Source organism: Sphaeroforma arctica (assembly GCF_001186125.1).
Source record: "Sphaeroforma arctica JP610 unplaced genomic scaffold supercont1.1148, whole genome shotgun sequence".
NCBI classification, from domain to species: Eukaryota; class Ichthyosporea; order Ichthyophonida; genus Sphaeroforma; species Sphaeroforma arctica.
Window position 1 is genome coordinate 4,288 of NW_014039410.1, and position 13,780 is coordinate 18,067.

The 13,780-nt window shown below is 39.5% G+C and overlaps 1 protein-coding gene, 2 non-coding genes and 1 pseudogene across 4 annotated transcripts; 1 reads left to right on the plus strand and 3 right to left on the minus strand.

Annotated features, from left to right (window-relative positions):
* Positions 1–6,676: 6,676 nt before the first annotated feature.
* Positions 6,677–6,763, minus strand: SARC_30219 (annotated as a pseudogene). Its single transcript has one exon. The product of its transcript is annotated as a tRNA-OTHER (tRNA).
* A 201-nt stretch (positions 6,764–6,964) lies between these two features.
* On the minus strand, positions 6,965–7,037 carry SARC_30220. Its single transcript has one exon. It is a non-coding gene; the product is annotated as a tRNA-Lys (tRNA).
* Positions 7,038–11,712: 4,675 nt separating this feature from the next.
* On the minus strand, positions 11,713–12,087 carry SARC_10137 (hypothetical protein; the record flags this gene model as incomplete). Its single annotated transcript, XM_014295827.1, has 1 exon — positions 11,713–12,087. A coding segment is annotated over one exon (375 nt), but the record flags the coding sequence as incomplete, so codon positions are not given.
* Positions 12,088–12,560: 473 nt separating this feature from the next.
* On the plus strand, positions 12,561–12,633 carry SARC_30221. Its single transcript has one exon. It is a non-coding gene; the product is annotated as a tRNA-Lys (tRNA).
* Positions 12,634–13,780: the final 1,147 nt, after the last annotated feature.

Here is a 13,780-nt window from a genome sequence, read left to right on the forward strand (position 1 = left end):
TTTGGGGGTTCTTTTGTCGTCGAACATAACAAACAAGTACCCAAATATAGGTCGTTGACACACCCTAAATGTGATGCGTTCTGACTAAATAAGATATCCCCCTATCTACTATAACACTGTATTGTCCGTTACATACGATCCTACGACACGTGAACTTATTGGTACATACGAATGACTCATGAGAGCTTGAAACTAAAGTTAAGACCAATCATAACTTAACGCATCGAGCTTACGATAATACGTATAAGGTAGCTACTCGTGCAGGCCCTGATCACACGCTGAACGAAACCATACGTGAAGTATGCCGACGTTGCACATATTGTGAAAAGAACCAGAACAAACATTACAGCTGCCCACCCCCCTCCCCCACCCCCCGAAAAGTGTGACACCAGACCAACTAATGCGCCGAATCATAGTCGATTTGGTTAGACTCTCGCGACTCAGGCGTACGGGTGATGCATATATCTGTCATCCTTTTGTGTGGCGTCGGGCTACAGATTGCTTTATGCAATACAATTTCTGACTTTAAAAGAACCAGATCAAACATTACAGCTGCCCACCCCCCTCCCCCCACACCCCGAAAAGTGTGACAACAGACCAACTAATGCGCCGAATCATAGTCGATTTGGTTAGTCTCTCGCGACTCAGGCGTACGGGCGATGCATATATCTGTCATCCTTTTGTGTGGCGTCGGGCTACAGATTGCTTTTGCAATACAATTTCTGATTTTATGTTATCACGACTTCACTGACTTCAGCTTTCCCCGAGTATTATGTTCTGATAATGGTAGCGAGTTATGCACCGATATAATGGAGCACTGGTACTCAGGCAAGACCCATAGGTGTGGTACTCCTTATCCAACTCAAACGCAGGGTGCATATGAGATACGTCACAGAGAGCTGATAAAACTCTTACGTACTGCACTAAATGTCATTGAGGAATCGATGCTTTATCGCGTCTTGTTAAACGAAAAAGACCGATTAAAAAAAATATTCAAGTTGGAGATTGCAGTAACATTATTAACAGCAACGCCGACATAACAAATCCTCTTCTAAGATAATCGGTCCTCTTATTGTTCCTATCTCGATTAGAAAATGATACTTGCGAAGTGGATAACATAGATGGTACTGGCGCAACCATTCAGATACTCACCGTGTCCCTACTTCCGAGATTCCATTTGCACGCTCATTTGATTCTGATGCCCCTGGTATAGAGTCACAAGTCTAATATGTTACTGACAAAACATTCAAAGACGGTTACAAATACTCCAAAAATTGGTTTATGGATGAAATAATAGCATTGTTATCATCCGATGTTATTCGGGAATTCTACGATTTGCTTCGATTTGCTTCAAATCCTCTGTAGTCAAATACGCGAGGTTAACAATATCTCAACGTACTCCTCCCATACAAGGGGAGACGTTGTATATTTATTGAATCATAAAATGAACCATAGGTCCTACTATTTGACATGTGTATAAATTTGATCATAAACCCTAAACCAGGGGTTATGACCTCTCGCAAATAAACCTTAAAACCCTAAATAAACCTAACTGAGTATATCTGACCACATCTCGATGAAAAATAGAATAAGCGTTTACATTACATGCACGAGGTAAACGGACGGGCGTTTCTCAGGTTACTGCAAACCCTGATGGATATAAATACTTTATTTGCCACCTACTTCTTTTGTGACAAAATTATCTGATCTGCTTATAGACAGTGAAGAATATTTTCCAAACTTAACAAACTATGGCTCTAGCCTTATATCCTAAACGTTAAGATACGTGCATTGGAAATGGTTTCTGGGCCTACAGCATGAATATTAAATTTGTACATGCATGCACACACTTAACTAGGTACGACATGTCCGAAACCAGGGTGTGTGTGTAGGGGGGGGGGGGGAGGGGTATTCGCGTAATAAACTATATCGTCCCTTCATGGCATTCGTAGTATTTCTGGCCAGTCTAAAATATCAAGTTCAAATGAAATGAGACCTTGTTTTTTATCTGGTTTTAAATGATAAAGTACATGATTTTTTCTCTCTCCAATAAATACAGAGTATTCCTAATACGCTTTGATGGCTCATACATCCTGAGTATTTGGTATGACTTATATACATAGTTGCATTTGAAAGAAATATATTGTTTTAAGTTCTAAACTATCACCTCTGTTTGTAGTTTTCCCGTCAATATATAGAATGCAATGTCATTTTCTTTTTTATACTTTCTTGAAATATGACTTTATTTATATATACTAATGTATTAACAAGGCTCACCTACCTCTTCCTACCTATAAGGGAGTCGTGTGAGCTATGAGCTTTTAGTACTTATAGTGTAAATACGTATTAAATATGCTAGGGTACGTTTTGTAGGATCGAGGTTATTAAAGCACTTACCAAGAGGCAACCCAGATAATTATTGCACATTCCATCCCTGTTAAATCCTAGCCGACTTTAATTTTCTTATATTTATTGAAAGAGGAAATATCCTAAGTATATTTCAATAGAGTAAAACTTGGATTATTTTCTTTCGAGTTTACACTATCCGCTGTCGAATGACATAATGTTACACTTTACCGCTCATTATACAGGGTTGGTATTTTTTTGTATATCTCCCACTATCAACCGGAATCTCCGACACTTCTTGTACGTCACCGCCTAAAAGGCAGTTATGACAAAATTAATGGTTCTATCTAACTCCTGTACCTTCTACCACTCCTATACATAACCATGCTTAGTCCAATGACCCACACATACATTTACGGATCCAACTCATGGTATAATCGAAGACTCGCTATATTTCACGGCAGCTATAAAATGTTCTCCTATATTTCCTTCTGTGATACTTATCTTGACTCGTAGTTACAAGCAATTCACCCGTTTCAACTGATTATCGCAGACGAATATAGTCTAAATTTACTAAGTCAAAGTGAATCAGGTCATCGATCCAGCTATTTCCTTTTCAAGTATATAGTGGCGGTGTCTCTACCCAACCCTAGTGCACTCTGCCAACTATATACCGTTTGTATATCGAGTATCTTATGTGCTCTATATCCAGCTTGCAATCCTGAGATGGTGATGGGAGCATGCAGACGATACACATGATCACGGTCCAACGTATATTATGTTATAAAGATATATTATGTAGTCCTTCAGACACAGGCTAACTCCATATGTGGTATCATGAATATATTATATGATAACTACGATCACGGCCGAACATACATATAAAGTAATCCGACTGAGCTGCCGTAAATAAGCAGTATTCGATGAAGTGCAAACTATTATCGAAGGTAAACATGAGTTAATACTGCAGACTGTAATACATTACAATTTCGTATCGCCTGAGCGATATCCATGGCCCCTATCATGTTGACCCTGCGCATTATATTGACAACTTGTGCAGTATTTGTTTCGCCATTGTTATTGGGCTGTGGTAGCCGTTTTAGTCACGCCAGAAAAGTTACCAGCACCAGATGCTTTGAACATAAAAATAGCGACTTACATCGAATGAATACCCCGTATTTGTCGGCAAATAGCATAAAACAATGCACGGCGAACTAGGCTTGACAGGGAGGATACACGTCACACTATAATTTAAATATTTTGGCGCTATGGAAGTCTGTGCAAGATAGCAAATTTTGAGTTTGTTATGATATTATTTATTGGCAATTGTGCATACATCGCGGACCAGCACGTCATACTCAGTATTGTATGGGGTCAGTCATTGGATTACGCACCATATCACCAGCATCTGTTTTTGTTGTTGTTGCACCCCCTCCGATTCACCAGCAATTACTAACATGATGTTCACGTGCACAAACAAAAGTATGCATCAAGGACGTCGAGTATATGCCATATATCCATTGTGTCAACTCGCGATGTGACTTGCTATTCAGGTGTCATAGTCTAGAACAGTGATGTAATAAAAATACAAATTACATGGCCCTTCAAGTACTTCGACGAAGCAATCAACTTGCGTTGAATTACAGTGAACAAAAACTATGTGCAGAAAGACGGACTCGTGGGGTGAGTAACCCTTCCAACGATGCACACACTGTGACTGCATACTGTCTCCATACATCGTTGTCAAATGAAGGTGTCTGGCGGTGTTTTGCTTCGCTGGCTATCAGGAATACACAAAGCTTGTTTGTGGTTATAGAGCGTAAACAAAGTCAGATACAGAGGACACCTGATATTGTTCATGAGTTTCGATATCCAATTCCTATTCACATATTGCGCTCGTAACAGGATTTTAACATACCGTCTGGGTTGAGCGCGACAGCGATACTATGTAGCATATCGTCTCTTACCCACATACAATATAAATTACTATCACTGCCGTCAAATTAAATAGTTCGTATCCCTATGCATCCATTTATCTCATCAAATATTTATCTGAATTAGTATTTTCAAGTTGACGGAAACAACTACCAAAATGAGAATAAAAAAATTCAAGATTTTAAAACTGACGTCTTGAATGGCTTTTGAAGAGTGTAGCATATATCTAACTAATATATACTAGTATATATCAGATAGTAGCCTCTGCATTGCGAATCGTCGACGATTGTCAGTTGATGGCCACAACATCGACCTATATTCAACTATATTTTCTTTACTATTCCTCAAAGACATTGATAGAAGTTCGTCGTCCACTCCTATACCATTGTATTATTAAGATGAACTGAGTTTACATAACGCCACGGGACGATTACCTAGCTACTACCCGGGTAAAGGGCGTTCCTTGTCTAGCTAACACAAGAATTTCCATTCCACAAAAAAATATTGATTGATTGCGTATGTTGTATTCAGGCATAAAAGCGCGAGACAGTTGCAATCCAACTCATATATCAATATAAAGGTACGAAATAGCAATTCCAACCCAACAGAATGTCGAGAGTTGGAGGTGTACAACAGTCATTTATTTCTGTATAGCTTCCCTTTTACGAATAGTCAACTAGTATATTCTCATCGCGCATACCAGAGAGTATAGAGTATGTAGAATGCATCAGTACTTCGTATAAGGATACTGAGAACACAATGAGAGCAACTTTTCGAATTAGCATATAAATGACCTGTATCCAGATGCCGTGGCCGTGACCGACCAGCTGAACCCATATAATATTGACGATGTTACTGATTGATCCACAACTTAATGCTTATGACATACAGGAAAAGTGGGGACTAGATACTAATCGAAAATCGACCACAATGAAAAATGTGTCATTTTGACAGTCTCCATGACTATATGTAACATAGATTGCATATGCGAAGTCGCTAAAACCCAGTCAGAAGCACGAGGACTGTGATCACTTCTGTAAATATGGTACTCTCGAAATGGTTCACAGGATATTACGAAGTGTGGCCTCATTCACAGTCGCTATGAAGTCAACTACTGCCATTCGAAAGTGAATTTCAAATTCCATCTCACCGAGTGGATTGTGCCTTTGTGTGTATGAAAAGACCTTTTAACGTGAGTGAATAAGCTCAAGATACTTCAACATCGGCAATTCGTGCATGTTCGACTCTTAACGTAAACTTCAAAGTAGTCGTTATAAACGCTTTTATGCAATGCTGAGAATTTTACAGCTTTTCTCTGGGAAGACTTTGTGTTTGGGAGCACAACATTATAAATTGTCGTATCTAACGCTACTACCAAAATACAAAATTACATTCCTGTGGTGCAATATTTGACCTCAAGATGCAAACGGTGCCATTTACATTAAGCGTGCATATAATACAATATATTGAATGGTGTGCAATCTGCCCCATCCCAGTTTTTGTGATAATCTTCGAATAGTTCGCAGCTGATAGTCGACTCCCGTGAAACACGTACGATGATTTACAATACGACCAATCGACCTAAGTGGCCCCTCATTCACTGATTTGTGGATATAACAGCCGCGAAGTTCCTATTCACCCCGGGAACTATATCGAGATACACTGTATGCTGAGAGCTTGTCGGTTCTTTCATACACGAGACGCGCTATGTGTCACTCTGGGGACTTAGCCTTACTAGTGGATGCGAACGTGAACATAAAACGAGCGATTATCGAGCAATCTCAATTCAATTGATTCCAGCGCGTCAAGGGAAGTCTGAGTAATCCTATGAGATCAATTTAGATATATGTATATCCGCCGAGGATTCTTGGATTTGTGATAATCGCCGAAAAGGTCCCGACTGATCGTCAACTACAGTGAAATGCATACGGTTCACTAATTGACCTAAATGTAACTGCAATCCATATAAATATATATATATGTATACCGCCAATAAATCAAGTGTGTAAAGAGACAAAACAGGACAATGCTTTTAGAGTTAAAAAGGATAAGTCGAAAAGATACACATTATCAATCTCGTTTATTTCAAACGTCGAAAACGATGACTAGTAGAGACAACGAATGCCTCTGCGTGTAATAGATTTGCAGGCTGTATAACGTGAATAATTACATGATGAAGCTTCGTCATGAAAGTCAGCCGATTATAACGCTCCAACACGACCCGCTGACGACACAGCCATCAATCTTCACCACACCATATCAACGCTCCCATATCCTCTTAAATTCTATAGTCATGTCAAAAACGTGAGATGGGGGGGATAATCTGGGTCAGAGGAAGTCAGCTGATTGAACATTTATAGAAGAAGAAAAAAATACGATCAAAAGCCCAAAAAATTCGTAGATGGGAGAATCGAACTCCCATTTTTGCTGAATTGTTGAGACGATTCCACAAAGCAATGTTCTGCCATTGAACTAATCCACTACAGATATGTCATATTCCCAATTTAACTAAATTATTTATCAAATCATTTCTTCGTTTCCCCGATCGGTTCGGACTTATTTATTTATAGATGCTGGTCCAATCATCAGAAATGCAGTATTTAATTTTATATATAAAAACTATGGATTTTAGTTACATGTTCTAGATATGTACTGATTCCAGAAAAATTACGAAGTAAAAATATTCCCAGCGAGGGGGTCGAACCCTCGACCTTGAGATTAAGAGTCTCACGCTCTACCGACTGAGCTAGCCGGGAATATAGACTTTGGGATCTGTGCATTTCTATTGTATTATAATTTTGAACATTCTTACCCGACTAGTAATTTGAGTCAAGTAACATTCCGAATGGTCAACATTTTCTATGAATTCGTCTCCAACATATAGTTCACTATGTTAGAGCAACTTACAACGACTTATACCAACATCGTTATTTCTGAACAAGTCATAGTGAACTATTGTGTCTCTACTAACATTGTTCCTACATGCGCCGTATGGTTCAGTACCTTACCCGACAACACTAATTACGCCACATGTAGATCAGCGTTCGAACAAGGAAATACACTATGCGAATATACGCTGATAACATATTTAGTATTGCCTGCTGCTAGCATGCTACTTGCGCGAATGCTTTACAGTGGATGCTATCGAGATCGGAAAATAAGGAAACCACCGAGGTCGTCAGAAACTATTGAGTTTGCAGAGGTACTCATCTGATGTCACGATGTAATATACAAAATCATGAATTGCTCTGTTGCCCGTGTCGATGCGAGCTACTCGCCGGTAATCGACCAGCGGAAATATTGGTTTCATAGTCGTGTTGCTCTGATTGATGATTATCTGCATATCACCATAGCCTTATAAATTGACATATCACATCCTAAATGAAGTTATCCACATATCATATCCTAAATAAAGGTATCTACAATTTAATCACTAATGTCCTATCATGTGCACATAGAACTCTGGATAACGAAATTACGTCATAGTGTACGACAGAGTAGATGTCATTTAAGAACAAATACATTCTTAAATATGTACCATTTTCTCCAGAGTGAATCTTCTGCGGTGCGATTCGTTGGATACTGATAGTGCTGCAATATCGGCGCGTGACATGTATGAAATTATTTTCGTATACAAGTGGGATTTTTTCAACCCTCGACTTTGCTGAGTCTAAAAAATTGATATTATGGTTTAATACTTGGATTTCGACACTTTCCGAGTGTCACTTCCATTCTCTATCGTATACCGTCCTAATATTTTATTAACTAGTTGCAACGTTCCGATCAAATTCGCGGAATATACCTGAGAGTAGTTCATAACATTTTAAAATGCCGATTATATGGATAACATGAATGAAAATTGTCTTTGAGATATGCGATGATCGGACTTTATGCCGCGTGAATATAATCTAGCCACGCGCAGTGACGAACGAGCTATGATCACCATGTAGCTGTATGCAGAGCATATTCCAAGTATATGTGAAAAGTTTTATCACCAAGCATAACCCACTCCGCATATTATTGCAAAGCGCTTGATGGTATTCACGAGGATTCAAACCTTTAGTTGACATCAAGACTATATCTCTACATAAACCGAGCCTCTCATAACCTGTGAACGGGCGTATAAATTCTGATTTGAACTACGATATTAGAGGGGTTGGCCAAGATATAGGTTGATATGTACACTTAGAATATTGATTCATTATCGCCATTGAACAGTAATCGCATGTCGTTCTGCTGCAATTGACAACCAGATTGTGGGAATTGTCCTGTTCTTAAAATAAAACACATTAATTACAGCAACCGCTTTACTTTTATGGAAACGAGTTGGAACCTAACCCATATCGAAAATTATGTTAGTCATATTGTTACATATCAACTGACGCAATTAAACCAGAAACCACCAAATGTAAAGTACCTCCGTGGTCAATATTAGAGTACTCACCACTTGAGAAGAACAGTGTATCTTGGAAATGTGTGTCTTGAAGATGTGCGATAATACAGTATGGCCGAGTTCGATGTGTCAGCGTTTGAGTGTAGGTATTATCTACTTGTAGTTTCTGTGGCCAATTTTTATGTACTTATTCATTTATGTTTGTATTCGAAGTATATGCACCCGATTAGGATACCCTAGCCGGGTGGCTTGCGTAAACCCTCTGACAAAACACTCATATGCGGATCCACAACATACTTCAATCTCCAGCCCCGCTGTAGTAGTACAGTTAAAGTGTTTTACCTTCTGGTAGCCACCAAGCTTATTGATAATTATGAGGAAATATTTACAGTGCGATTCAGTTACTGCCATGTCGTGTATTAAGAAATAGATACGGATGAATATGTATTTCCCCAATGAGTGATGTATATTACTCTGAATCATCTTCTGTATGAGTCTGAACTAGAGGTATAGTCATGAGTAGAGGGGAACGCTGTAGTGTAAGGTAAGTCATTGAAAACCCCCTCTGGTCTACGATACCGAAGGGTAGCGCGATATAACGGAGAAGGTCCTCGAATGGGACTCCCACTCAAGTGCTTGTAGGAGGAGGTCCACGCCCTGTGTAATCTGGGCACAGGCTCCAATGTAAATATAACTATTGCGAGCTGTATTTGATAACGTAATAAAAACAAGGTACTCGACTATCACGTATATTTATGAAAAGATTTTATAACTTGACTATCATATGCACGTGTTCATAGAAAATAAAATACATATTGTGGAAGAACTAATCACAAAATTAACAAATCAGCTACATTTTTCAATCTATTTTAACACGGAAATATTGGCTGTACGGCCGAATAGATTGACCGCACTCGAGAAAGCATGTATACTATCAGATAGTAGGCACACGCCATGTCACAGTCAGCTGTAAACCGCGCGCAAAAACAGTAGCCAAATGGATCAAAGTGTACACAACAATTAGCCGGTACTTCACGTCATCCATAGCATATCGTAGAGACCCGTCTTGGAGTTTAGTCTGGATCGCACTATAGTAGTGTCGAGCTAGTGATATGTGTATTGTTCTTACGACTTGGGAGTATCCGTCCATAGCTCGAAAAAATTTCAATCATATATGTGCTTTATGCATGCACGTATATATGCATATATATATATATATATATATATATATATATTGTGTGTGCTATACATTACAGCATTATATGCAAGTGCTTTTAATACTGATCGGGAAACATAGGGTGCTCTGGTGAGCATGTGCAGTGTATCACTGTTTGCTTATTGCACCCTGGAACACAACATGTCAGCTTATGGTAGCGATTGGATGTTATGCTTCAAGTCTTACTGTAGGAGTCATACTTCCGAGCTCCTTTTGGCTTTCGTATATTTGAATGTTCCGGCAGAACCTCTCCTGAGCGCGTGGTCACTCTCTCCTCTGTTTAATACAGAGCCTTTGCGCGTCAACCATGCCTATTGTGTCATTACCAAACAAGTGACGATAGCCCATCCCATTATTTGCCATGACAGTGTTCGCTATGTAGTCGTGAATTCCTGTAACGTATATTACCGTCTCAAGGCATACAGTCCCTCCATGTATTCGATTGTTCAGGTCGACTGCATTCCTACCTTGATGGTAGCAGTCACTGACAAAGCAAGTCTATTTTACCTAGACCTGTTATAGCGGTATATATCCTTCCCCTTGCGTTCATTGATCCCATATGTTGATACGAATAGGCCGGTATATATCTGGTCTTTATGTACCATTATGTAGAAATTTTGCGAGCACGTACCGTGCCGTCTACATCGTCATATACAAAGATGTTTTTCCTTGTATCGAAGTCAAACATAGGTTTAGATGCCACGTTGTTCTTTAGTTCGTCTCCGGGAATACCTCGGGGCCAGTAATTTCTCTTTTTTTATTACAAACATACCATAGATTCCCCGCAGCAATAGTTCATACAGCCACTGTAGGACACAGATTCTACTATCCAACACTTTCACACGAGCTATTCCTCGTATAGTCATTGTCAGACGCAGAACTATGGTCATATTCGTATATTGAAATGCAGTGGATGTGTAGGTCCTGCTGTACCGTCAACGAGGTCTATTGAAAACAAAATATAAGACCTGCATAATGCGATAATTTTAAATTCGGGGCCGAAAGTCGGCGTACGTCGCAGCAGCATTTATAGTTTCGGTTGAATACTTCTATTATGGGTCGTATTTCCCACCCTCCACCCTTCGAGTATCTGTCATCCTTTCGAAGTGATCGGCACTCCGAGATAGCTTGAACATGGCATGTAGCATCAATGTTGAAAAGTTTGGCATTGGAAACGAGACATTGATTCGCACCTTCCGAGGGAGCAAAGTAGTCAATAGTAATATCCATACTTAGCACTATTTCCTATCTATAGGATGCTTCTTCTCCCTTCCAGTTTGATGTTGGTTGCCGGTGTTAAGTGCTCATCAAAATACTCTTCCGGAAACAGCGCCCTTAAGTAAAAGGACTAGGACTTCCTGACAGAATACATAGCTTAGGCCGTTGCTTTGCTCGACCTTCTCTGTCCATCACACGCAGATCTGCGTCCACACTATGCCATTATCCATGGATAATACAAAGAGATCGGACATGTTTACTACAGGCTGAGTGTCGTCGTCCAAGAATGGCGTACCAGCTTCGTCGTGATCAACAATCTCGTGAGCAACAGATCCCGGACGTGTGTGAATTCCCACGCTATCTGCAAAAGAATACATAGCTTGTGGGATCGGTGGTGATACAACTGGTTGAGAGCTTAATTGTGCCCGGATGGCTCCTTGAACGTTCGACATTGCGTTGCCGATGGCCTGTGATATTGTGTATAGCGTACCATCATATCCTTGTGCTTACGGATTTACATTTGCTGATGACAGAGTCCCAACATTCGACGTTACACAGGATTGTATACTACGGCTCTCCCCTGGACATCAATCGAGTGTTTCACTTTGCCACTAGCAGACAGCCTCATGAGTGTCTCCGTTAAAAACCGAGCTTGATCATGCAATTCTGCACCAGTAGATTGTTTAGGTACAGTAGCAGATGAAGCGAGTGGCGGAGGGAGGGCATTACTGGTTTCTAGGTGCGAGACCGTGTGATATGTTGGCCTATGTATGTTTAGAGGCCTTGTATTGACGAAGTGGGCTATGTAGTCCACCGTACTATCATAAGTTGGTGGAACCTGGTCTTCCATAGGGTCTAACTTTCTAAAGCACATCCGCCCTAGATGAAGCATCGATGATGCGTCGCCTGTCTCCATGGGCACTTCTGGTTGGTCTATCAGTGAAATACAATCCTTTAGATAATGGGCGGGCCCCACCATTGAGATAATCTTCCCCAATAGCAGATATAGTGTCGAATAATCTATGCTTCGACTGTCGATCCATTGCACAATAATGATTTCGAACCATTGATGGTTGGACAATCGACAGTTTAGCACTACCTCTTGTCCCTATTGGGTATACTACACGAGGCTTTTTTTCTTAGAGGGTTCGGGTGTTGTACTCCTGCACAATAAGGTTCCGCAATTGCCGTCATAGTGTCTAATATATAGTGAGAAGTGTGGCTGTATGTGTGTATATACACCTAAAAGTACGCTCAAATACGCTCGAAAAGCTCAACATTTTAATTTACTGTCCTTTTGTGCGTGTTTATTGTTATATAGAGGCGGCTGGTGACAGTCAATAATCATAATTTTAATGATGCACATATTCAAAAAAAATGCTATTTCCATGATTACATTTAAATCTGATTACATTGCAAGTGATTATATTGTACTATATCAAATTGAATTTATCCCGGCTAGCTCAGTCGGTAGAGCGTGAGACTCTTAATCTCAAGGTCGAGGGTTCGAGCCCCTCGCTGGGAACTATTTTTATATTATTAAAACACTAAACTAAAACCCTAAGCACTAAAAATAGACTTAGAAATGAACGAGCTGATACTTGTTGCACAAATGAACAAGTGATATTTTTGCAGACAGGCATCACCTGCTATCTATAATGAATATGACCGTTTATAAAGTGTTTATTTCAAAACAGTACACTATAGACAACTTATATAAAATCATGATGGCAAAATCAGATTCTTCTTCTTCCAATATTGTTAAAAGTTTTTCGAGGACGATTTTGATAGGTCTCGGATATCAACTACTACGCTCTGGGCGCAATACTTTGTGTTATGGCTAATATACTATGACTATATATTCTCATCTGTCCATAGACCATTAACGGCACTCATTTTTGTATGCCGAAATGATTCTGAAGTCTAACATCATTGTTAATTCCAACTGTTATCGATGAGTGTTTGTGATATCATAAGCAATAAATAAATCCTTACTGAACCAATGTCGTTATGGCTTTTCAATATGTCTATCTGTCAATGTTTTTTGCGTTTTCATTACATATTCTTCAATTGAATCATGAGTGATGGACTTATCTGATGCTTCACGCAGACAAGCGAATAGCAGACGGCATCGGGGAATGTCGCTCAAAATACACCTGAATGACTTCTATGTAGTTAATTGCCATGACGCGATTATCAGCCCCAGATGGACGTATATTACTTGCAGCTAATAGGGTTACTACATACCCCCAATAGGGCACAATATATCAATATCTGCATCAGAATATGTACACTCAGCACTGGAAATCGATAAAATTTTGTGGATATGAATTTCGTGTACAATCCCCCGGTAATTTATACGATGGATTAACTAAAGTCGTACTGAAACATTATTTAAAAAACTAAGATATACTCGAGTGTTGTACATGGTTGACTCATAATATATATATCGTTTACTGATCCTATATTGAGGGTTCAAAGTTGAAATTTGCACAAGCGACACGAGTCTCATCGAACCACAACAATAGTTCATTTAAATTCATTGTATCTCTGCCTCTTAATCGCTTTTCTGTCGCAGTACGTGGTAGCGAACATGTGAAAATTATCATTTCAGAAGTAAATTGATCACGATTAGTCCAATATAAGGCATCGATATTCCCCATTAAAATAGT